This window comes from Dipteris shenzhenensis, chromosome 20, assembly GCF_047967505.1.
Source record: "Dipteris shenzhenensis isolate YYH24624 ecotype China chromosome 20, Dip_SZ_1.0, whole genome shotgun sequence".
NCBI classification, from domain to species: domain Eukaryota; kingdom Viridiplantae; phylum Streptophyta; class Polypodiopsida; order Gleicheniales; family Dipteridaceae; genus Dipteris; species Dipteris shenzhenensis.
The window spans coordinates 46469992-46496563 of NC_141615.1; the positions used below are offsets into that span (position 1 = coordinate 46469992).

At 40.5% G+C, this 26572-nt stretch overlaps 1 protein-coding gene across 2 annotated transcripts; it reads left to right on the forward strand.

Annotated features, from left to right (window-relative positions):
• The first annotated feature begins 20094 nt into the window (after positions 1-20094).
• LOC147889744 (uncharacterized) lies at positions 20095-25687 on the forward strand. 2 transcript variants are annotated; one of them, XM_087391631.1, is made up of 4 exons: positions 20095-20286; positions 20553-20655; positions 24754-24879; positions 25222-25687. In XM_087391631.1, the coding sequence occupies exons 1-4, from the start codon at positions 20144-20146 to the stop codon at positions 25585-25587; spliced, it is 738 nt and encodes a 245-aa protein (XP_087247757.1). In that variant the 5' UTR covers positions 20095-20143; the 3' UTR covers positions 25588-25687. The 2 variants fall into 2 exon arrangements, with proteins under 2 accessions (XP_087247757.1, XP_087247758.1); XM_087391632.1 differs by having other exon boundaries at positions 20586-20655.
• Positions 25688-26572: the final 885 nt, after the last annotated feature.

Sequence of the window (26572 nt, forward strand, 5' to 3'; positions counted from 1 at the left end):
TACTTTCTCTCAATTTCTATTGCAGGTTTTGCATGTGTATCCCCCAGACATTTCGATGTGCAAGTTGCTTTTTTTGAATGTCGGTGTTGAGGGGAATAGGAATAGGGCCTTCTAGAGTATGATGTTGTCTTGTGTTGTGTGGTTTTGTATGGTGTGTTGTGCATCATGTCAAAGGGTGTGATATTTGATTTTCTGTATGGAGGGGAGGCAATGGAGTTGTTTCCAAAATTTTATAGAAAAGCGAATATATATGCTATTTGGGTGGGTTTTTGTTGTGTTGTTTTGCCTATAAAAGGGCAGATTTATGTCCTTTAAACATGTCTGTAGATCTTAAGTATAGTGCTTTGCAATCGGGAGTGAGAGTTTGAAGTATTTGGAGGTGTAAGAAAAATTTCTCGTTTGTGATGGCCATTGCCTGCAAGATGGATATGGTGGAATCTGGAGGTGATTATTTGTTTCATTCATCTGGGTCTTTGATTCGTGGCTATTTTAGTGTACATGGATGGTTCGTCCGAGTCTTTGTTTCATTCATTTGGGTCTTTGATTCATGACTATTTTGGCTCGTGGCTGTTTTGTTTTGTTTGTTTGGGTCTTTGGTTCATGGCTATTTTGGTTCTTAACTCGGTAGAAGTATGATTTTTCTACCTGATGTTTATGCATGCTTATCTTTCAAGACAGTTGTTTGACATAGAAATCATGGCATCTTATGTTCTTCTAGATGTTGCATAGTGTATACATGAAGCTATATTGTATGCATAGGTTTGAAATGAATTACTGCCCTATATTTGCTTTCTTAGAGTTGTTGGTCGACTTCAGGCTGTTACCTCCGATTCCTACATTGAGTATGGCATAGGGTTTGACTGACGTTTGATGGCTTGAACCTTGGTAGCTACCTTAATCTTTCATATAATGGCTCACTGCTAGGGTAATAAGGTCGTATGGTAGATAACTACATTGCAAATGAAGTGTCTCTCTCCCTTCTTTCCCTCTTGAGCTCCCTTTGTACAGTAAACAAGCTACTCTCTTCGTTTCTTTTCCCCTAATTTACTTGCTGAATGCATTTGCTAGCTTTTGTGTAGCAAGCTAGGTGGCTCTTTCAGCCCCTTTTTTTCTCATGTACTTGTTGAGTTGACTTCCTCATCCCTCGACTTTGTCTTCTAATGTTGGTTGAAAACACTCATACATGGGAAGAGGAGACAAATGGCATTTTAGTGCTGTGCAGTGTCAATGTACATTCATTGTTACATTGTTGTGTCAACTATATGCTGGTTTAGTTGAGGATATAATTGGTTCATCTCAGTTGTAACTGCACCATGTTTGTTTGTGAAGCGTGGTTGTCTATTTCTAGTGGTTACTAGTGCGGTTTGTCTGTGTATTCATTGGAATTAGTTGGTGCATACCTATTTTCGCTGTTAGAGACATGTCTTTCAATGTGCTTGGAAGATATTGTCTAGAAGGCCTGGCATCCTACATTCCCTAAGGATGATATTCATTATGCTTAGAGAAAAAAATTTGGTTTGCCTTATTCGAGAAGGTGTTGTTGTAGGGAAGGTTGGATTTGAAAGTGTATTTTAGATTACAAACTAGAATTGTAATACAAGGAGCTCTAAATGCTATTTTGAGTTGGGTTATTATTATGTCAAATGCCATCAATGGTTTATGTACTTTTTTTGATAACTTTAAACATTGAAACGATGGATTACTTAATTAAATATTTATATGATGGATTACTAAACCCTATTACCATGAAGTGTTTATTTAAACATTGAAAAACTATAAAAAGCTATAGATTGTTAATGTACAAGTGTAATCATGAAGGGAATGGGAAGGGGAGGGAAAGTATTTCACATGACATGTAGAGAAGCAAATGAATCACGTATGTCTTTTAAAGTTTTAAGCTCCATGACTCTTCAATTCTTGATCCTTTTTTTTTTTTTTGGCATTGCCATATTTTGGTGACTAGTGTTTCAATGCTTGTAAATCTAGTTTCTATATTTGTTTATGGTTTAAGATATATTTTTGGAAAGTAGTTGAAGCGTGAAACTTGAACTTTTTTATTAAATGTCCTATACCTTGTGTTTTGAAAATATGAAAAAATTTAGGCCTTGGTTGATTGGGTGTGTGCATCTTATGGTAAGGTACGGGGTATCCCCTATAGTTTTTTTTTTTTTTAAATGACCTTTATTTTGCCACGTGGTGCTCTGTGTGGCATTCACTTACTCTGTTGCCTGTGCAACTACTCTCTGGTTCTGCTGTTCATTAGCTACCATTGGAGCATGTTTGCCTCTCTCTCAGCCCATTCCCTCTCTCAAGACTCAGCCCTACCTCTGTCTCAACCATCTATTCATCACTACTGTAGGGAGCAGCCTATAACCTGCCTTCCCTTAGCCTACACACTCAGCCCCTCTGCACACACTAGCCCTTAGTTCTTCAAATTTTCCCTCTCTCAAGAGTCTGCCCTTGCCCTCTCTCAGTCTAAACCCTCTCTCATCCCCTTTTCCATGTCTCAGTCCTTCCACATAATCACTATTTCATAATGTATTTATCAGACTTCTCTTAGTTTGTTTCATCTTAGTCATATTTCATGCTAATGATCATAGTTTTTTCCATTCATTTCCATATAGCATATACATATGGGTATGGGAGTATGTGATTTGTTTAGTTTGTTTGATTTATTCCAAAGTGACATGAGTAAGGAAAACCCTTTGTTAAATACTACATATCAAAACAAACATGCTTCTTTAAAGAAAGGAGATATGGCACTCTTGCATCTTTATTGCATTCCACGCACTTAACAATTCCTACTAGCATTTATGTTCTAGCACATAGCCTTAGAAATGTGTGCATGCGTGTGCCTGAGGTGCTTGTGCACGTGGGTGTGTAGGCATGCTATTTATGCATGAATGTGCCAAAATATGCACATGCTTGTGTAGAACTATTTGTGACAAAAACTTATCCATGGAATAATGTTGTTTTGTAGATGCTAAAGTGTTTTATTACATTTGATTTCATGTTGCAAGTATGAGGGCATACCTAACTATTGGTATTTGTATTACTATGCCCCATTGTTTTGAAAGGGTATTGACATGTGTTCTTTTAGCTCTCTACATTTAATCCAAATCTTTGCAAACCTTTCATCATCTCATGAGGAAGGCTTTTGTATTTGCTGATTTGTGGGAATAGAAATTCATTAACACAGCTTTTTTACTAAGTAATTGGCTCTCTAATTTTTTATCTCATAGGGGACTTGTCGAGGTTTTCTAAATATGAGATTGTGTATGTAATTTTATTTGTAAATGAAAACTTCTATTGCTAGAGAAGCCACACATAGCTTACCCAAAGCTTTATATAATAGTAGCAAAAGTTTGGAGTTGTAGGTGAGTTGGGAATAATACATATAGTAGATCAATGAGGGTGTCCTATGGCTATAGAGAAAGGCCTCCATAATTTTAGTAGAGTGGCACATGAGCTGGAAATAATATATATGGTAGATGAGTGAGGAGGTTAAAGGTGTGTAATGGGTACAGGGCATTAAAAGATTATAATTTGAGTGGTCATTTGGGAGATGGGATTATGAATAGGTGCTTTGAATGCTTTGTATGAGTTGCCCATAGGAAGATACTATAGACCATTACAGACCATGTTAGATTTATACATCATTTTTTGGAATTTCAATGCATTTCCAATGACATTTTATTATCCTACCGAACTTAAGTTTCTTTTTAAATCAGGAACATGCCTTACCTCCTTCAACAGCCATTGGTTTCCATTCTATAATTTTATCAACACCTTGCCCTTTCCAACAACCTTCAATGCTTCATCATCACCTAAATGAACAACTCTAAAATCACCTTGAACATAGTCTTGAAAGTATTTCTTGTGAGATGTAGCATGAAATGAAGCCCCTGAGTCCACTACCCATGCATGAATGATAGTATCCAATGAAATAATTAAGGCATCTTACAACACACTACCTGCTACATTTGCTTCCTGCATATTCTCTTGTTGTCCATCTCCTTCCTTTTCTTTTGTGACCAACAATCTTTCTTTAGGTGTCCTTTCGTCCCACAATGCCAATGCTCTAAGTTCCCTTTGGATTTGGATTTGCTTCTAAATCTTGACTTGTCATGATGTCTTGGGCTCTTTCCTTTCTCCCTTTGTCTTCTCTTGTTCTCAAGAGTCAAAGCATTACTTGATGTTTCACCTGTGCTTTTTCATCTCATTCCCTCACTAATGAGAACACCACCAACATCATCAAACTTTAAAGTGTTTGACCCAGAAACATAGTTACTCACAGCCATAACCAAGTTATCCCAACTTTCTGGCAACAATGAGCACAAAATCAAGAGAGCTCAAACCTCCTCATCAAATTTTACTCCTACAGACCTTAGTTGGCTTGTATTTGTACTGAATTGATTCAAATGATCAGCTATCGACCCACCTTCTACTATCTTCAGATTGAATAGATGCTTCATAAGAAATAGCTTATTAGAAGCTGATGGTTTTTCGTATAATGTATCCATGTCACATGGGTTTATCATTAAGGGGTGGTGCCAATAGGTGCATGTTGTGGCACGAAAGGGTGTATCTATTCCTACATACAATGTTATACATGCAATGGCAATACACACATGATTATTGACTCTTTGCTCATTCTTTCTCGTATCTCTTACCATCTATTTTGAGAGTCTCTTGCCTTTGGTCCCTATTGGGGCTTAGGCCTTAACATGGCAATCATGATGAGCCTGTTGCCCCTTGTTTCACACCCGGTCCTACGTAAAGCTTGTTGGAGTCTCAAAACGGTCATGATTCATGTTATTCCCTGTCTTCGAGGCAACTCTTCCATCCTATTGTTTTGAGTGTCTCATGTTCTCTTTTTTTCCTCATTGGGGCCTTTGGCCCCATCACATTGAGGATCACATTAGCCATCATAGAATTTGCAAAATGTTCACAGCTTGTGATATTCCTCCTTCTGCTTGCAAAGTACGGCCTCCTATCAGAGTGATGCGGTGACCTATCATGACCAACGGGTTGTTCATGAGATATCGTGGAGTTACGATTTCTCATTATTGCAGGTGCTAGGCAAAGATGAAGGTGTTGGCACTATGGGGTGGCCAACATGCGATGACAAAGAACCTCATCTTGATGACCTATTTATTCTCATAACAATCCAACACTTGCATGTTTGTCTAGATTGCGAAGGAAAACAACACCTCACACACATTTGCAAAGTTGCTACTGTGGTGTAATCGTTGCGAGATGCTTTGCAGTTGCAGAGTTGCTGTTGCATGTAAGATGGTGGACCGGGGTGGATAATCACTAAGCATTCCACACAAATATCATGGTTGCTCTCGTAATATCAATGAGTGTAGAAGATCAGTCCAGAATTTTAATAGCAGGAGCAACCAGTGTGAAGTCATCAAGTTATATGGAAGCAATTGTGGCATGGACAAAATTGAAGGGTGAATTCGGGCCTGCTTGCAGTTCAAGGAGTGTCATGGTCTATGCAGATTGTCATTATGGCCGAATCTACAATACAATGCCCGGTTGTAATCCACCACACAAGTGCGGTGTTGATGCGGGTTGATGTTGCTACTGGCTTTCCTTGCGAGTATGGAGTTGTTGCTACATTGAGGATTTGGAATTTTCAGATTCAATGCGGATGATGCAGCACTTGAGGCTCCATTAAAATGTGCTACCACCAGTCCAAAAGGAGGCCCAGGGCAGTTCATGAGGTATTGCAGATGCGATTGTTGGAGAGATGCAGTGGCAGCTTGCAGATGCGATGCTGTGTGAAGTTCTCCTAGTTGGCAAAGAGCATGCATGGCCTTGCTAGTTCGATGGATGATGTTGTTGTCAATTGCTAGTTCGAAGAGATTCAACTACTGTGTCCACCGATCTCTTCTCTATAGTTCCATTGTAGCAAGGCCTTTCGACAAGTTACCCACAAGTTCGATGGATGATGTTGTTGTCAATTGCTAGTTCGAAGAGATTCAACTACTGTGTCCACCGATCTCTTCTCTATAGTTCCATTGTAGCAAGGCCTTTCGACAAGTTACCCACAAGTTTTGCAATGTTAAGAAAGACGGTGTCTACATTACTTTAGTGGCCCCAGGAAAACTAGCTCAAGGAGATGAACTTGAAGATGTGGAGACCCATAACTATTGATGGAATTGATATGAAGAATCTATCGCCATGAAACACATCCAGAAGGCTAATATGTGAACCGGCTTAAAGTGATTGCTGTCATCTAAGAGGAGTGGTGGAGAATTTGGCTACAAGGATGAAGAACCTATCCAAATGCTTATACACACTGATGAGAGATGCGAGGTTGCTGACCATGGCTAGTTTTCTTCATGCTTGAAGAAGCTTGTTGTTTTAGTGTTGTACCCTGTTCAATTATTTGCAGGATTGCTTGCAATCCAAGGGGTTTTTCTTCAATTAATCTCCAAAAGATAGCTAGAAGTGGGATGAATTGGCTATTGTGATGAGAGGGATATGCTAACTCAAAGATAGATCAGATGGAGCGCATACATTGAGAGATTGCTTCATTGCTACCAAAGGTGATATCGCGGAGATCTGGTTGATAAGATTTGCGGTTTGTTTCAGATGGATGCAGTTGATTTGGGTACTATTATTATGATGATGAGGCAAAAGCTACATTGATGTACCAATTGAAGCTTCTTCAAGTGTGTGGTAGTACATGCCTTCTATTATTCATTTATTTCATTAGGCACATATAAGGTTGTCTGCCTTAGCTATGCCAAAAATGATTGTACTCCTTTTACACATGCACATATGGCATCTGACTTCTACTCAGGCAACACTTGTGTAGTGTGGATTCATACAATCCACCGTGAGTGCCATGTGTTAAGGCATAAACACATGGGTTTATCCTTAAGGGGTGGTGCAACGAGTGCATGATGTGGCATGAAAGGCTGTATCTATTCCTACATACATGGTTATGTTGAGAGTTGTGGTGCCATGAGCACATGTAGAGCAAAGGTATGAGTAAAGGGAAAGCTGCCACATGGCATGGAGGAGATATCCCACATGTGAGCAAGCAAATGGATGTAAGTACCCTCACCTATAAAAGGGAGGTTCATTTGAAGTAATATCAACCAAGCACTTTGCACTATCTCAAGATTCTCTTTATGAGTCCAAGCTAATCTATCTTGGAACCTAATTGACTTGAGGTACATGTCATGAGCACTCTCTTCATCATGTTTGCACTTAGGTTGCATCCTCCTTAGATTAGTGTTTTATTAGGATGTTGTCTCATGACTAGGAGAGCTCGATCCCCCGATTTGTCATGGTATCAGAGCATAGGTCCTAGCTCTCCTAGATTAGATGTAGATTTTAGATGGAGAGTTCCTTCTTGGTTTCTTGATGTTTTTGTAAAGGAGAGTTCTTATGAAATTTCCGTCTCCCCATTCTGAAAGAGAGCGATTCCTTCATAATCTTCATAAAGAGAGAGAGAGAGATTCATTGAGAAATAGGAAGAGACAAGCATCCAATTTCTTGCATTAGCCTTCACAACTCTGAGGGAGACATCTCAGATCTTGTTCTTTGGGAGCTTCTCTATCTAAGCTATGCCTCCACAAACAAAGCCTCCAGCAGCCTCTTACAAGCAAAGCTCCACACCCAGCAGACTTGAGTCCATCTTAAATGACTCCATTGAACCGCACAATCTACAGCAACATGCTTCGTCTCCACTGCTGTCACGTATCCTCTTGAGGTTGCTCACAAGCAGATCAGCTTGAGCGCCCTCCTGTAGGGTGCTATGAGTATCGGTGGTGCCATAGCCTACAACAACATGCCTCAGGCTTTTGTAGGCATTATCCAGTGCGAGGGCTTCTTGGGTCTCTATGCCACATTGATAGCAGCTCCTTCGCTGCCCACAACACACAAGCTCTTCCACGACTCGCCAGCTCCTTACACACGGTCCTTCCACTCCATAGTCACGCTCCAAGAGCTACATCAAACGGCTCTCCATCAAGCGGCTTCACTAGCTACAGGTGGCCTCATCATCTACGACATAGCAGTCAGACGGTAGCAGCGCCTCAGTCCCAACATTCAGTCGCTCCATCGTAGCAAGGCTTCCAACAAAAGGAACCAAGCCTCTGTTGTCATCATCGACTCCTACAGTGCCTCCACAGCGCTCAGCCTCCATCAACGCAACCCGCGTTCAGCAATCGACTCCAGCACTCCCTGCGCCATCTACCGCCGTTGCTAGCTGCCAACGCCAATGACATAGTACAAGCAGGCTTCTCCATCGACGAAGAGCGACAACGTAGCCTGGAGCGCAGTCGACGAAAATCTCCATAAGAAATTCCAAAGTCTTCTTTCCATTGATTGACACGTGTCAAGATAGGATTTAACTGTGGTTACCTTAATGATCACCATGGTTAGGTTTAGTTGCGTGGACCATGGTTAAGTTAATCTAGACTTGGGTTAACTAACTTGGGTTAGAAGGTTGCCACATGGCACAGGGCCACCTAAGCACACAGCCCCTGCCAAGCACAGTCCTGCAAGCAGCATGTGAATAGCCAAGCCACATCATCAAAGGCCCCTCCTCTTCACAAAAGCTTCAACAAGCCATAACTTCCAATCCAGGAAGAATTTGTACACGCTCCAAAAAGGAAAAGTGATCGTCTTTCTGAGCGCTACGCGCCTGTCAGATCAGAATCATTGTATGCAATTAGACATTGCCAACATTGAAAGAAATCAATTGGTAAGACCTTTGCAACAAATGATAAAGCAAAGCATGAATGCACACATCATTGTCATAAGCATGCCAAAAGCACAAGTGCATGAGATGACCATAGCAGAAAGCATGGCATCCACACATAAAGCATTAAGGCACATGGAAGAACAAAGCAACATGCATGAAGCTACACCAAACAAAGAAGCAAACGAGTCATCATCAAGCCATGAGCCAAAAGGTGACATCAATGGAATGTATTGAAAACAAAAACCTTGCCAACCTTGCCTATGTTTTGTAAATCAAGCCTGACCACCTGAGAGTAGCTATGAAAGCACCCAGGGGAGGTATTGACATGTAAAAGCCACACTTGACCACCTTAAGTAGCAATGTATGCACTAAGGGGAGGTGATGGAATGTAACTCACATCTGACCACCTTGCAGTAGCCAAAGGATCATGGCACCAAGGGGAGGTGTTGAGAGTTGTGGTGCCATGAGCACATGTAGAGCAAAGGTATGAGTAAAGGGAAAGCTGCCACATGGCATGGAGGAGATATCCCACATGTGAGCAAGCAAATGGATGTAAGTACCATCACCTATAAAAGGGAGGTTCATTTGAAGTAATATCAACCAAGCACTTTGCACTATCTCAAGATTCTCTTTATGAGTCCAAGCTAATCTATCTTGGAACCTAATTGACTTGAGGTACATGTCATGAGCACTCTCTTCATCATGTTTGCACTTAGGTTGCATCCTCCTTAGATTAGTGTTTTATTAGGATGTTGTCTCATGACTAGGAGAGCTCGATCCCCCGATTTGTCAGGTTATACATGCAATGGCAATACACACACGATTATTGACTCTACGCTCATTCTATCTCGTATCTCTTACCATCTATTTTGAGAGTCTCTGTGCTTTGTTACTTATTGGGGCTTAGGCCCCAACATTTCCTAGCGCCTTTCTATCAAGAACCTCCCAGCTTCGACTGACATACTTGCAAGCTTCTTTGCGATCCCACCTAATGGTAAGAAAAGGTCCTTCTGGTACAAATAATCCTCAATCTGCATCTTCCAATGTTGGTAGTTCTTGCCATTGAACTTCTTGATTTTTATCTCGCCTTCTTCTGTCATTGCTACCACTTGAATCAAGAACCTCCTTCCAAACGATTCAACAAACGTTAAACAAACGCTTTGATACGAGTCGTTAGGAGCAACACGATAATGAACCAACAATGTGAGAAGTGGAATGCATAAAATACACAATACAGAAAGCACGCAGAATGGAAGAGACAAAGAGACATTGATATACGTGGTTCACCCAGTGTGGGATACATCTACAAGTAAGAAGATACAAGATACTTGCAGTAGATCCACTCCACGCTCTTATCTTACAATTTTGACCACACAACTCATAAGCAACTCATGCACCAATTTTCATGTATTTTTGGCTTTGAGGACGCTACCCCTGAACCCCTGCCAAGGTGGGCCTAATGCATGTCATCGACCGCCCTTGGAACCCCTGAGGACATCCTAGGAGGGGGCGTTTCCCCCCTACTACCCCTTCATAGAATGGCTATAAGCACGCCTGGGTCTAAAGCACGGCAAAATCTCTGAAAAAAGACTAGGCTCCACATACAACACATGGCCCTTGCAAAATGTCAAGTATCCAAAGACCTTGAAATTAGATTTAACCGAACATAGAAGGGCGCAGATGTATTACCCTCATGAGATGTACTATGCAGACTTCCTCAAGACATTAAAAATCAGAGACTGCAAAAAGATCACAAAGTTTTTAGTTTGTAGTAGAAACACCCGCAACGATGGAGAAACATCCAATTACACCTTAGTTTGCAATACTTCGACTAGAGTTGAATGTTCCAATCCATTTACAGTCGCCCAAGTATTTGTTTTAACAAATAGTATTTCCAAGTATAAGGAAGACTACAAGGACCTAATGAACAATGGGCAAGCCAACTACTTGCCCTTGGCTATGGTTGCGATAATGGTGATCAAGCTTGGAAGCTCTATGCGTCAGATGGATGAGTTAATCATTGGCGACAATGAAAATGCGGATGAACTCATAATGGTAAAGTGTCATTGTGAATTGTCAAATCCTAAATGAGATCCAAAACGTCAATTATGACAAACCTTCTACTACTAGAGTAAGAAATTATTGCTCGCATTGCCTTTGCAGTTGACTTTCTAGAACAATGAACACTCGGACTACGTAAAGATGGTGGATAGGTTTAAGGTGATAGACTTAACTATCTCGGTGCCTCCTTGAGTTCCATCGATCTCGGCAAAACTTGCTCGAGTCTTTCACTAACATAACCAACAAATTGGGTACTAAAATCATGTAACATTCAGTACCTATGGAATGTTGCAATTAATTTCAAAATAGAACACAGTTTATCAATAGCCAATGCTCGCTTTGTTTTGCTTATAGATAAGTGGTGTTCTTATTGTTATGGGGCTAAACTCAACCCTATATGAGCCTTTGTTCTCTTTTTTCAAAGAGGGGAAGATTTCAAAGGAGAAAATTGTAGCCCATTGTCTAACATGCGATTGAATCACCATTCTAGAGATTCCTAAAGTCAACGGACTTATCACAAGTTTAGATGGTGCAAGTATAAAGGTTGTACTAAAGAATACATGGGTGGTCAAGGTCTTAAATTTTCCTTGCCCATTCATAGAACTATTATTTGAAGGCAACACACAGTTCTTGAAATCGAAATTGTTCGACCAGAGAATCGAAGGGAGGTTCCTAGTTAATATGCATGGTCTAGTTGCAGGCTTCATTCCTTTGAGGGGTGATGTTGCTTAAGTAGTTGATCTAGCATGTATGAAAGCTACAACGGCACAATTGGTAGTTGTTTGCCGCTTTTTTATTGTTTTTCATAGTTCAAAGCCATTAGAATTGTTATTATCCCTCCATTGTATAGCACAAGGTTTTTAGCTTCATTCTTTTGTAGCGTAGTAGTACCTTGACATTTTCCAGTTTCAGTATGTTTTATTACACAGTTCAAGGTCTTCAATTCTAGTGCTTTTTATCCATCGTACAATGCAAGATCGTCACCTTCATTGTTCTATAGCACAATAGCACCCTATTGCCTACAAAGTTTTAGTTTGTTTTACCCATTGAGTAAGGGAGACGTATGACTTACATCCCCCTTTGTAAATATGTTTTATCTGTATTAAAAAAAGAAAGAAAAAGCTCTACATAGAAAATCCTTGTATATGTTATCCCCTTTACGAGCGAGTATTCATTATGCATGATGTGATTCATCCCTATAACAGGTCACGACTTTTTAAATTAAAAAAACTGATCACATTTTATTAAAGTTAGGCTATTGATCACATGGTACATTTTTATCATAAATTGTAACCCCATTAACAACGTTGGTTTTTAAAAGTACTCACCCTTTGAATGTACTAACAAAAGTTTGTTGCTTCACGAGCACTTCATTCTTACATTGAGGAAGCGTTTAAATTTCTTGTATACTTCGTAGTTTAAATGTACTGACAAAAAAATATTCTTTCATGAATGCGTCTTCCTTACATTGACGAAATGAATATGTTTTTCATATGAAATATGTTTGACAAGTTGACATTAAGCACATAAGAATCTGCGAAAGGTTGCAGTGGTGACATTGGCTTGTTTCTTATTATGGATTTTTCATCAGTATAGGTGTTTATCCATAGCGTATAATGTCTTTTCATCATCCAAAGAATTTTGATTATCTATTGCTATTTGTTGTCAGTCTATTAATCACTTGACTTTCTTTATTCAAAACTTTAATGCAAGACTACTACGCATACTCATAAGACGGTAAAGAAGCTCTAATCTTATAGTATTACTGCAATGGTAGCTATAACTTCGCCACCATTGCAACCATCATTAGCTAGATACTGTAAGATCTTCAATACTTGGTACATCCAACCGAACTTGCTATGCTTTCAACTTCTTTATTCCTATGAATTTTAAGAGACGAAGACGACATACATTAATAAAATAACCTTCATAGCCCCCCTCCCTCCCGCCCCTAGGTCTTAAGGTGCACTTTCGATACCTACATATATAAGTACATTTATTGTTGAAGTAGTTCAAGTCTAGATCTATAATTACTAGATGGAAGTTTAAGCACTGCTTAAATACTTCTCCCCCTATTGATATCATGTATGAAACATTTCTGTTTGCACTATATAAGGCTAGTGAAGGCTTAGATCTTAAAATAATATACTCAAAAGACGTTACAAACAGTACCAACATTGAAGCCATTCTAAAGTCCAGAATTGGATACATGGACTTTGAAAACCTACGCACTTCTCTGGACCACAAAGAGAAACTCATGAAAGATGCATTTGTGATGATGAGGTAGTTAGGGCCTCCAACTCTATTCATGACATTATCATGTGCAAAGAGACTATGGAAACCTTTGAAAAAATGTTTGCACAACATATACTCAACCAATAACAAAAACAACATGGCACAAGAAAGCACGAGTGTCGAAACAAGGGAATTGATAAGAGATTATCCAACAATTTGTGCGAGGTATTACACTCACAAACTCCTATGATTCCTCAATCTAATAAAGAAGGATGAGCAATTACTTAGAAATGTATTCAATTACTTCTTCGTCATAGAATTCCAAAGCAGAGGAAGCCAGCATGAACATGGCATCATGTGGATAGAAGATGCACCGACATATGGTATTCATGAGAGTAACGACATCACATCTTTCTTTGACAAGTAAATAACATGTGACATGAATCCACTAGCATCAAATATCAAGGACATCCAAACATAGAGACATACATCTACATGCAATTCAAAAAAAAAGCAACATCCATAGATTCCACTACCCTAAACATTTACTACATAAAACCATGATTCGAACACAACAATGATCTTCACATTTACAAAGAAATATACACAATAGTTGCTACACATTTACACAGCATAGAAGTCCAAAAAAATATGACATTCATTGAGTGGATTGATAATATCGAAGTAGACATATCAACATACGCACTAGTGCTACGATCACAAATAGGAAAACCAACCCTATTCTTGAAAAGAGAACCAAAGGACATTTTTACAAATGCTTTTAATGCAAAGATGAGCTTCTTATGGCAATCGAATATGGACATACAGTACATTATGGAATCACACTCAACCACAACATACTGCACTTCATATATCACAAAAATGGATGACACAATAACAAGCAGTCTCCAATAGACAATTAAAGCCTACATATAGGATAACAGTAGTGCATATGATAGACTACGAAGAATGGGAAATACGTTTCTACATGTGCAGTAGATGAGTGCACAATTAGCATCTTTCATTGTCTATCTTTGCCACTACATAGAACAACAAGGAACTTCTACTTTATAAACACAAATAAACAAGAAAACAAAGCACTCGAAAACAACAACTGTAATGCTTCCCGAGTGACTCCACCGACATAATGTGTGAAACTATCATCAACAAATACACAAGAAGAAAAGACATGGACAACATTGCCTCGCAACATTTGCAGTAGAATATAACTATGATAATGGTAGCATTAAGAAGGGACAAAGACAAAGAATTATAAGATTTGTGAAGTTCAACATGGAAAAAGACCGAGAGAATTACTATCATGAGCGGGTACTGCTATACTACCCTTTCAAAGATGATGAAGACCATGAACTATCAATAGATGGATCTTGGCAAGAAGCCTATAATTCTGGATGTGAGATTATACTATAGAATAGAGCTTCATGTTCACAAGATGACAACAACAAATGAAAAGTACAAGAGCACGATATCCAACACATGAATAACAACGACATTGAGATGGTTGAAGACGATGACTTTGAACAAAATAACTTCCCTACATACGACACTGCATTTGATTTGAGAAATGTAAATAAAAAAATGATGAACGATAAATTCATTATTCTTGTTAAAAAAGAAATCCTCATGCATAATGATAAATATTTCAAGATGAATCGATCGCTAAACATTGAAAAGAGGTAACTATATGACGATGTCATGATACAAAAAAGAATTCATCCGATAGAAAAAAACACACTTAGTTCTCACTGGTAGTGCTGGCACAGGCAAAACATACCTTCTTTTGCTTATAGTTCAAGGCTTATTATGGTTTTTCAATCGAACTCTTTCACGTGCAGATTATGAACTACTGCATGTATTAATGTTAGCTAGTGTAGATTATGATCTACTGCACGTATGAATGTTAGCTTACACAGAAAAAGCAGCTTACAACAGAAATGGACTCACTATACACTCCGCATTACATTTGCCATTACAAACCAAAAACTTAACCTTCCTCTCGAGGGAAAAGCTTGACACACTGAACGACAGCTGGGTGTTCAAACTAGAGAAAGACTCATTGCAAACAGTAGCAAACACATATTGGCTCACAAAACCACAATATTATGAGCTCCAAAAAACAATGCGACAAAACAATAACCAATTCATACAAGCACTGAACTCTTTCAGAAAGTGTACACATAGCACCGAACAAATACAATACATCAACCAACGTTGCCTCCGTGACCCACCCCAAGATCATACTTTCCCCCACCTTTACTATACCAACCTTGAAACAAACAAACATAACGATAAAGTTTTCCACACAGTATCATGTAAAGAATACAATATCAAAGCAATTGACACGTTCACCTAGCGACAGTTGTATTTCGACTAAAATACTACAAAATCCTAAAGCAACAAATGGACTATGAACAATGATACAAATTAAAGAAGTAACATTAGTTTAACTATGTGCAAGAAATATTAATCACACAGCAAACTATATATGGACCGCAACTACATCATATTTAGTGTAACATAAATAACTACTGTGGATGTGCATATGCATATTGGACAAATCATTCTATAACCTACATACATGCATAGCACAAGAACAAAATACAATTATAGTCCACAACTCACACCCCTATAAATACAACTTCTGCACATGTAAAACAATACAAAACCAACACTTTTTTAAACTAAAACATGAACGCTTTACAATGTGAACTGTACATATACACAAATAAACCATAAGGCTGAAAAGGAATCCCCAATAGATAATCCCGAAAAAACACACAGACTTAAACATTCACTCATACGCAAATTGAACAATCCTCTAGTCAACATTACTTTAAAAAAAGGCATTAACCAAGAACTCATTAGCAAAAAATATATAAAGAATTTTGCACATTTCCCAAATTCAGTGAACTATTTCCAATAACTTGTACAAGACAATAGTTGGAGCTATTTGGTACAAAAAAAACATCCAAGAGAGGCCACAATTACGAATTGATACATAAGAGTCCACAAACATTTGTGTACTCTCACTAGATGAGAGCTATCAAGTTCCAGTTGCAAGCTATGCCTATACGAAAGAAGGGCAAGAGTATCTTCCAAATGGATTTAGACACGCATGAGCACATAATGGGGTGTCTTGGAGTAGTGAAAGACTAAGACAATATAAGAAAATCTATCATAAGAAAAATGTATTCCACTTATCCTAGAAAAATGGATTTGGCTAGACCAATTTGTCATCCGAGGGGGATACAAATAGTGTGAAGCCTAGCCAAAAAAGAGGCAATGATCATATAAACTGATGGTGCAATGACCAGAAGGAACCACAATGGAGAACCAAAGAGAGCAAGGGTCCCAGACTAATCCATAATGCACACTAGGAGCAAAAGAGCCACATCCATGCAACGAGGAGAGAGAGAGCTACACAATAGTTGTGGGAGGAGATTAGAGTAAGCCATAGAACCTGAGTAGTTGAAGACATCATGGGGAAGGATTGTAGAGTGAAGAGTCCAAGAGAGCTTCCCCACGTATGCTAGTGGGGCTATCCTAGCCCCATCAGTAGGCAAGTTTCACAACCCTAGAGCTGGATGAGCATACTAGGCTAGCATTGTTGCTCCAGCCAAGCATCCTGAAATCTAAAGATTCTAGCTTAGCATTGCAATGCCCAAACATGCTCATTGGCCCAAACAATCTGACTGACATGGGATTGGGTGTGTGAACCTGCAAAAGGTGTGGAGCCTCATTAAATGAGACATTGGAAAGAGTCAAACCTTCATGGGGTTGCATTTTTCCAAAAGTTGGCTGAGCAAAGGGTTGCTACAATTTCAATGGTCTGAACAACGTGGGGAGTCCCTCTAATGGAACAAGTGAAAGAGCAAGGGTGAGTATGCGAGTAAGGCCGCTTGCAGATACAAGTTGGGACCGACGAAGTGTCCTGAGGAGGAGGAGGAGACATCATGATTTAATGGAGACATCAGTGTTTTGGGGAGGAGGAGACATCAAGATTTAATGGGGAATGGGTTGAAGGAGGGCATTGTAGCCAAGAAAGTGCCATGCCCTAACTCTACAGCTTGTTTCCCCAAGTGGAGAGCCGAAGCAAGATGAGAAATTGTTGACATGGCTTCACATAATGATGACATGGTGCACATAATTTCCACATGGTGCAATATGATGGGCAGCTTCAGATTATGGTCACATTTTGGTGGCACATCAAATGGAGGTATTTAGGGGGCTTGATTTGCATTACAAAAGGGGGTGGATTGGATGGTTAAGATTAAATATCAAACTGAGCTCAAACATTTATAGTTTAAAAAGACGCCATCCCGAAATGGGCATGTAAAGGAACAAGGGTAATCCATGCAAGGCATTGGTCAGAGGCAGTGAATGATACATTATGCAAGAGAAAGTTGGGTAGCACGGTAGTGGTGGGTTGGTTTAAGAAGAGGTTGGGGGCTAGTTGGCGGGGTTGTGATTGGGGGTTTGGGTAGAAGAGGTTGGGGGTTGGTTGGCAGGGTTGTGATGGGGGGGTTGTGGTAAGGGGGTTTGGGTAGAAGTTGTGAGTGTGTGGGTTATGTAGGGGTTCAGTAGAGTCTTAAGAGAGAAAAAAGAGGGATCAATGCAAAAAAGACCATTTTAGTAAGTTTTTTAAAAAAGGGGAAGGGGGGCGGTTATAAGTAAGTCAGAGAAGGGGGGGGTTATAAGTAAGTCAGAGAAGGGGGGGGGGAGGGAGAGAGAGAGAGAGAGAGAGAGAGAGAGAGAGAGAGAGAGAGAGAGAGAGAGAACTAAGAAGGGATAATAAGGTGCCCAAAAAAGTGCCAAATAAATCAAATAATCAAACATAAGGGGTAGCTCAACAAAGAGGTAAGGGTGGGATTTTTTACACATAATATTATGAAAGATAATGCTAGTGGAGAGGGTAAAATATTGACATAACAAGGATATTGATTACCAACTCTAAGTGGGAAAAAAAGGTTCATGGGTATATCAAAAGCTTAGCAAGAAGAACACAGGGGGGGGTAGCAAAAAGATCAATTCAAATGGATATTTATTAGAATATTCTAAGTGTTTGTATTCCATCATGGCCATTCACAAAATCCATCATATACCATCTTACCAAAGGAGATAGAAAGGGGTGGGGGTTACTAAAAAGAACAATTCAAAAGGATCTTTATTAGAATATTCCAAGTGCTCATATTCAATCATGAATATTTACAAAATCCATCATATACCAACTTACCAAAGGGGAGAGGGGGGGGGCTACTCATGGTGTGTCTGAGAGAGAGAGAGAGAGAGAGAGAGAGAGAGAGAGAGAGAGAGAGAGATGTATTAATGTTTGCAGGAGGCCTCTTGGGCCTATGAGACAAAGTATAGACCAAAAAATAACTCATCTAAGCCGTGATGGGCTGAAGCAAAGGGCTCACTAAGGCCCTTGCTGGATGCTAAAGTGCTAAGCTAGTAAACAAAATAGAAAATTAGCATCAAGTGCTCAAAGCTAATGCTCCAAGTACATGCCCAAGCTCCATGTATCTAGGCACCATTGTAGCTCTTTGCTGAGATGTAAAGAGTTCTCGTATTTGTGTCTGTCGAGCTGTCTCTTGCGGTGGCAGAAGGCGATCTCTATATCTGATGGGCTACGTCAAAGGTGACACCTCATCTCTGGTGGTCTCCTATGAGGTGGGCATAGAGAGAGAGAGAGAGAGAGTTTTGGCAATACATTTGGGGAGATTAGTGCCTTAAGCCAATGACAGTCACATGTAAGCTTGTGTAAGGAAGAAAATCTAAAGAAAAACCTCATGAGATTAAGCTACTAAAGGGCAAGGAGAGTGACAATGCTTTCAAATTTATGCATACATGCTTTAATTTCAATGTAATCCTTGTAAGAGTCTTTTTTTTCCCATAATCTTTCCCCACTTCTCCTTTTTACTACTTGGCATTCTAACATACCCATTCAAAGTTAGAGTAGTTTGATTATTTGTCACAAAATCACGTTCCTCCACAAGCTTATAACCTTCCTACTCCTATTACCTTCCTCTTCCTCATATTTTTTGCAACTCTCTTCACTTTTTCAAATTTCTTGCACACGTTCCCTTCTTCCTCCCTCCCCTTTTGTCCTCCATAAGTAATTATATATGTATAATATTATTACATTGAGAGTGATTATGAGGGATGTTTCTTAAAGGAATTACTTTCCAACACTTTTTTAAGGTAATAACATGGATACAAAGGATGTCTACGAAGAAGAAAATTTATGTTATGTAAAATTGAAAGTGACAATTCTGTATATTTTTATGATAAAGGGATCTAATTCTAGTGGAAATAAAAATGTAAAAACCATGTTTCCTAAAGAAATACAATTTTTTTTAATCTCTTGAAAAACACGCTCGGATAAACTTGCTCATAGGTTTTTGCTCGTAAAATTGATGTACCCTTGTTCATGATGGTTGATGGATAATTTCACCTCCTTCAAGAGTTTTAAGGGTAAAGATGAGTTGTATGGTCCAAGTGAGGGTTTTAGGGTTTAGGAAGAGTATAGGGTTGAGAATTTGAGAGAAGGAGAGAGAGTCCCTTCATAAGGTCAAGGGTGCAACTTCTTTTGTCTCCTATAGACCAATGGTTTTTTCGGGATGTCGATTGCGTTGCCGTTATCGATACACGTGACGACAACTCATCCATTTTCCCATAGACTCAACCATATATGTGTGTGAGCATGGTTTGTTCATAATGTGTAGAACCAACGACCTGGCTACATGTGTCCTCAACATGTAGGCAAAGACAAGCGTTTTCTAAAACACAAAATTCAGAGCAAGGCCTCAATGGATTCTCCACCTTGTTATCAGCACTGCCTTCCAGGCAGCGCTATGGTTACACTTTTGTAAAGAAGTGTCCCAGAGAGTTTCTTCCCAAGTGGCCGCTTTCGATTTTGGTTTAATATCTAGCGCTTTCTATATGTTACACATACATAAACACTAAAAACACTGTGAGTTTGAATGATGAGATGAGAGGTGTTGCAAATGAATGAATCAATTATAATCTTGACAATTGTTATCCTTTGCTCACTCAGTTGTTGGTCTCGTCTCGGATTGGATTGCTGGGAGAATGGCCTCTCCCACGTCCAGAATCCCTCAGCCATGGCGTCTTCCCTGCTCCTTCCATCGCTTTCTCCGCCTTCCACCTCCTCCTTGCCTTTTCGGAGCCCGCTCCTTTTGCACATTGCTTTGCCTTCCGTCCTCCTCTTCCAGGTACGCTTCCTTTTGCGCCTTTCCACCTCGCTCGACAATGCAACATTGCCAGGTCTCACCCCCTCGGCATCGCTTTTCCTTCTCAATTTCCTCATTTCATCGGATGTAATTTCTTGCCCGAGCTGTTCTCGGTACGTCCTATTTTGCGTAACGGATCCATTACTAGCTTTGTCGGCTTCAATAACGAGGTCCATACATTTGCTCACAAAATACGCGTTTTAAAGTCTCGGCCCTCGGGGTGTTCTGTCTTTCTGCGTTGAAGTCAGACCGACTTTAGATGATGTGGAGCGCCTATCCAGGGGACAACCTAGTAAAGCAAAAATCGGAAGTCGGGCTGTGCCCCACCGGCTGAATGCCGATGAAAGAAAGGTACTGTGATACGCCTCGAATTGCATTTCATCTTTTGCGGATTTGCTTTGTGAGTGTTGATCTGCTGATGTGTTGAGAAGGACAGGACTTGTTGTTGTATACAACCTTTTACAATACCAACACATAAATCCAACGAAGCGCAAGTACGGAAGTGGAAGTTTCAGACAAAACTAATCCCTTCCACGAATACAACACCGCGCAATAATGTGTAGCAATCGCAAATTTACTTCCTGTTCAAAGGATCCTTATTGCACTCACGTAGTCCCCGTAGCATCAAACTTCGATTATTTTTAAACAATACCATCGTACGGTGTACGAGTGCCTTTGTTATGAGGGACGAGACAATATTTTACTGGCACTAGCCGTTTGCTGCCATTTTGCCAACAGCTTGTTCCTCCTCTGAAGTATCAACCTCCTCTGAAGTATCAACCAACCCCCCATGTATATAGTCAGTGAGGTTATAAGAGAATGAAAGACTTCCAGGTCTTTCTCTTTGACCTTCCGTTTTTTATTGTTTGGGGCAAACTGCCCTTTTAAATCCCTCATTTGGGCGGATTTTTAGAGATAAAATCACCTTCATCAAGCTTAAATGTGTAGACTTAGTTTGTAAGCATCATAAATTTGGATTGTATATATTCATTGAGGTTAGAAGTAAATGGAAGACTTGTGACAGTAATATAGACACCAACTCTTTGACTTTGACCTCCACATTGACTGAAGGAGTAAGAGGACCAAGCGAGTGCCTAGTGTTACCTATTTTTTTGAACTGTGTCATTAAGATGACACTAACATGAAATAGAACGCTAATTATTTGCACATCTCACAAAGAATGCACATAAGGCATGAACCCGTAGAACTAATTTAATTTAGGATTTAGTCTTATATGACAATGTTGTTTGGCAGGTACATATGCCATGGTGATCGCAAGAAGTAAACTCAATTAAGGTGAAGTACTTGATGATACATGCAAGGCTGGCATCGATACATTTGACTACAAAGTTCTGAAGGGCTAGATGAAAGGAGCAACTTTGCTTCTTATTCCAACTCATCTGATTTCTCCATTGAGCGATCTAGTGATTCAACGATTTAATGGAGATACCTGATGGAACCTAAATTGAAGAAAGGCTAAAAGGCCCAAAAAACCCTCTCATCATGAAGACACATGGCATTCATCCAAGAGCCACATGCAAAAGATCCAACAGCACATAAATCCTCATCTCTTAACAATTTCACAAGAGGCATGGCTTTTTAACAGTTCCTTTGGCAAAGTCCTGCACAAACAAGAAGAGTCTACAGGCTCCTATTCTAATGAGCGCTTCCACAAAGAGGATAGCCTGAGGGCACCAATCTTGGGTAGCCTCCAATCACCTCTTCCATGGAGACACCCTGTAGGCTTACAATCCACAGGCCTCAGTAACTCCATGAGACTCCATGAGGTAAGGGCCTCTTAAGAACCCTCATAGCTTGCCTTCATTAAGAGACACTAACCAATTGGCCATGCTTGTACTTAGTGGGGTTCCAAGGTGCTTACAGACCTAATGGGCTGACTGCATTCTTTCTTACCCACCATTTTGAGGGGATGGGTGTCTAGCTCCCGCTATGGACAGTTGACCTTACCCGTGGCACGTTAATAAAAGAATAGGACAGCAAGCCAGTGCAAGTCTCCTTGGAGGACGGTAGATATAAAGGAATCAAAACTCGCTCCAATTACTCACCAAAAGTACAGCAGATAGAACAGCAAACTACACCAATCATGAAGAGGCATCAACTGTAGCTGATCTCTGGCCTGCCACACAAGGGAATCCCTATGTCTCCACATCTCAATCAGGTAGAGCCCAATGCAAACTTGGTCGGGGAAATATATCAGCCGTGTGAGTGGTCCGAAGCTGAGCCCCTCCTGAAAGAGACAATGGTATCGCCCCTCCCGAAAGAGACAATGGTATCATCCTCGGATCTCATAATAGGCCGGACAGACACATAGAAAATGCTCCTCTATCTCGACCTCCCCCATCGTGCATAGTCTATAGACCCGTTGCTCTCTAGGTATGCCAACCGCTCTCTCGGCCTCAATCCGCAACGGGTGGGACGAGACTTGTATCTGTCCGATAGCAATCCGCAAGGTGTGTGAGCCTCTCCTATCCTCAAGGTACTGGGGCCTAATGATGAAGCCCTGCTCCGATGTCCTCAGAAAGTGGACATGGTAGAACTGGGTCTTGGTGGGGAACTCGTGATCCCCCCCCCCGCCCGAGATGTGTGGAGCTGGAGAAGGTCTAACCGTATGATATGGTTAATCTCATCATGTGGAAGGAGCTCCGGTGGTGCATCCATGCTGTATTGAAAGGGGCTTCCTAAAAGGGGGGGAGCCTATACATCTGGATACCGTGGCTATCAAACCATGTGGACACCCGCGCATACCATGCTGCATCAAAGCCTCTCTCTGCCAGTTGTCGAGATGACTCCAGTGCCAATCCCGGTAATCTCCATTGAGGTAGGGCCCAAACTCTGTGGAGAAAGGTCAGGGTCTGGAAGAGGGCGTCCACCTGGAGAGGTGTCATGGCGAACTCTGCCTGTATGATCTGATGGGAAACTGAAGGCTTACTCCGAATCATCCTAGATCCCATAATCACCTGTAGCCTCTCAAATCCCTTCCAGTCAGTAGCTGAAAGGTCACTCCCCCAAAAAGGTGCTGCATACATGGTAGTCGGTCTCACGAGTGTCAAAGAGCCATCCCTTCGTCGGTGGATCTTGGAAATGCGCCTGGAAGCATTGTCTCTCTAATCGGGCCAGGGCACCCTTCCCCGTGTGAGTTGTGCTCTGGCGGCATGGGTCATCGTGAAGCCTGGTCCCGTGAATACTGCCCCTAGGTATGTGTAGGACTGCACTATCTCCACTGGCTCCCCTCGGTAAGTGAAACTATGTCGACGTCGATGTTGATGAAGCACTGCTTGGGATGTGTTGAAGATCATAACCTTGGTTTTCCCAAGATTGATTGTCAGGTCCCTCTCTCTGCAGAACATCTCCAAGGCCTCCAAGTGTTTCTGCAATCCCTCGACTGAGGACGAAATGAGGACTATGTCATCGGCGTATAGTAGTATTTGTGCCATCAGATCAGCCAATAGGGAGCCCTCTCCTCCTAGGCAATCAACAAAGGATGTGATCTCATCAATGTATAGCCTGAAAAGAGTCGGTGAGAGGGGGCAACCCTGCTTCAACCCTATGGTGCTCTCAACCCAATCTGATAGCCCCCCAGGAGCGCGGACTCGCCCTCTGACGGACTCATGTAGACTCATCACTCCCCAAATCATGACCTTTGGGAGATGCAGCTCCTGTAGTCGCCTGATTAGGAGAGAGAGAGAGAGAGAGAGAGAGAGAGAGAGAGAGAGAGAGAGAGAGAAGGTAGCGACAGAGGAGGTAGCGGCAAAGGAGGTAGTGACAGAGGCAGCGAGATATAAGCGTAGGGGAGGCGGTGAGACGAGGCTTCTAGACAACCCAGAAGCTTCCGTTAAAATTATTCATTCCTTAGATTAATTTGGTCCTTTGCGCGGCTATGAATTCAAACATGGATTTTTTGTATCACAGGGCACCTATTGAGGACGGGAATATATCATTTTGTTGGTGCTCTCTCTCTCTCTTGGTTCACAGTTTATTTATTGGCTTGCACACACACACACATACACGGTTGTGAAGTACACACAAGGAAAGAAGTTTTGGATTTTGTAGTTAAACACTTCTGTGTGTAATTCCTGGGATGCTCTCAAGTCTTATGCTGCAAGATACCCTCGTATAGGTTCATTTCTAACACTTTCTCATGCCAATACCCTATTGCATGTCCCTTGTCCTCCTTATTACATTTGGCGCATATGTGTTCCCAACCAATTTTCTCCCTGCGTACTTTGAAGCAAGCTAACCGGTAAAGCATATTTTTATTCAGCAGGTTCTAATGCTAGCCATCCTTCCGTCTGAGTTTCATTTCCTTGTTGGGCAAGTCATTTCAATGAAATACTGCAACTATTTATAGTCTACTTATTGACATAACTACTAATTTCAAATCCTCAATCATAAAAAACCGAACTAACAGCCTCATGATGTCATTCTTAGGCTTATGAACTTGCAAAAAGGAGGGGTTACTTGGTTCGGCAGGTTTGGAGTCGGCGCTATCCCTTGTCAAATACCTTCAGGAATTATTGTGATGCACTTGGGTGGCCATGCTTGCGGATCGACCAGGTGCTTGTCAACCTGTATTTATTGACTACATGATTTGTAATTTTAGAAGAAGGGGAGGATGCAAGGAATCAGATCAGACTTGTTTTTTGTTGCATTGAGTCTGTCTAGGTTATGAAACTGGTGGAAATCTCATGTTACCAGCTCTTTTTGTTATTCAAGAAGTTTCAGGGTAGATGAATGTAATGCAGCTCTTGATTTTGTCAAAACATTGTTAAAGTGCAGTTGTTATGGGATTGCGTACAAAAGTACCTCCTTATTAGATAAGACAGTAGAATGATGTCTTCTTCTACTTGCAAGGGTATAAAACGTTGGAATCCATTGAAATGTGTTTCTTTACTGCAGGGGCCTTCGGACAGCGTTGATGCAGTTATTGTAGACCTAACAACGCTAAGGTTACAAGATACAGACTTGACGGCATTACAAACAAATATCTGTCAAATCGTTGGATCTAGACTTTTTCCTGGAAAAGACATTGATTCTGTTACTAAGCAGTTTGAAGACATTAGTGCAGACAAGCAGCTTAATAAGTGCAATGTAAACACAAATGATCAGTCCATAGAAGCAACGGATAATTTGGAGCAAGGAGAGAATTGTGCAGGCCTGATACATTTTTTTGCAAATAGATCTGAAGCGAAATATCTGTGTCAAGCGGTCCAAGACTGCTGTAAATCATTTACATCTGGAATTAAGACGAGACCTTTGGCTTGAGACGATGTTGCAATTCCTTTGGTAACAAATTTTCTGTTGTGGCTGCACACTTGTACAATTATCATATCCTTTTATAAGTTCTTAAGAGTTTTCGATAACAAATGGCAGCAAAAATGGTAAGACAGATTTGTTATGACAGTGGATGCGTGCCACTAGAGACTTTTTTGTTTGTGATTACTATTTTTTGCAAGGATCTTACTCCAGATCAATAAAAGCTCGACTAGGTAGTGAGCCGGAACCCTGAGAAGCAGGCAACAAAGCAGCCAGTCTCTCTTTCTGTCTGCACACCTATGGATAGCTGATCTTGTATTGATTTTCAAAGCATGATATAGAAGGTTGAAAAGGAAAAATATGGCTGAAATATTTTGCAAAAAATGCAGGTTGGTAAGGAACTTTATCCTTAGGACTTATTAGTCCCTAAAGAATCAATATATAGCTTGTGATTCTGGTTGAAGATGGGGTCTTTTGAATCTTTCGAAGCCTAGATGGCAGCTTATGCTTGGGTATTGATGAGAACATAAGCGTAGCTTTGCTTACCAAGTTGTCTTATTTTTATTTTTTCTCATTTACTCATTATTTTGTCTTCCCTCTTACCTCTGATCTTTCAATTGTTTCTAATAATTTTTAATTTGTAAAATATTATAGATCTTATGAAGGTATATGTAAGATGGGTTGTCGATCGATTATTTTGAAGGATTGCATCTAGCTTTTCAAAGAGTTCAATCTCAACCTGTGTGTGACGCAAAGTGGCAAGAGCAAAAAAGGAGGTGACTAGATGGTTGGGGATGGGCACTCATATGAAGTGTGGACAGATGGGGTGACATGTCCAATGCTTATTAGCTGTACCATCCCGTGAAATATACGATGCTTAGCTGCTTAGATGTAGTGTAGCAAAAAACTGGTAGTTTGTCTCCAATAGTGGGAGTTTCCGCTATCGCACTCTTCATGCAACCTTGTGGGCTTGAGTAGCTTCATCATTGTATTG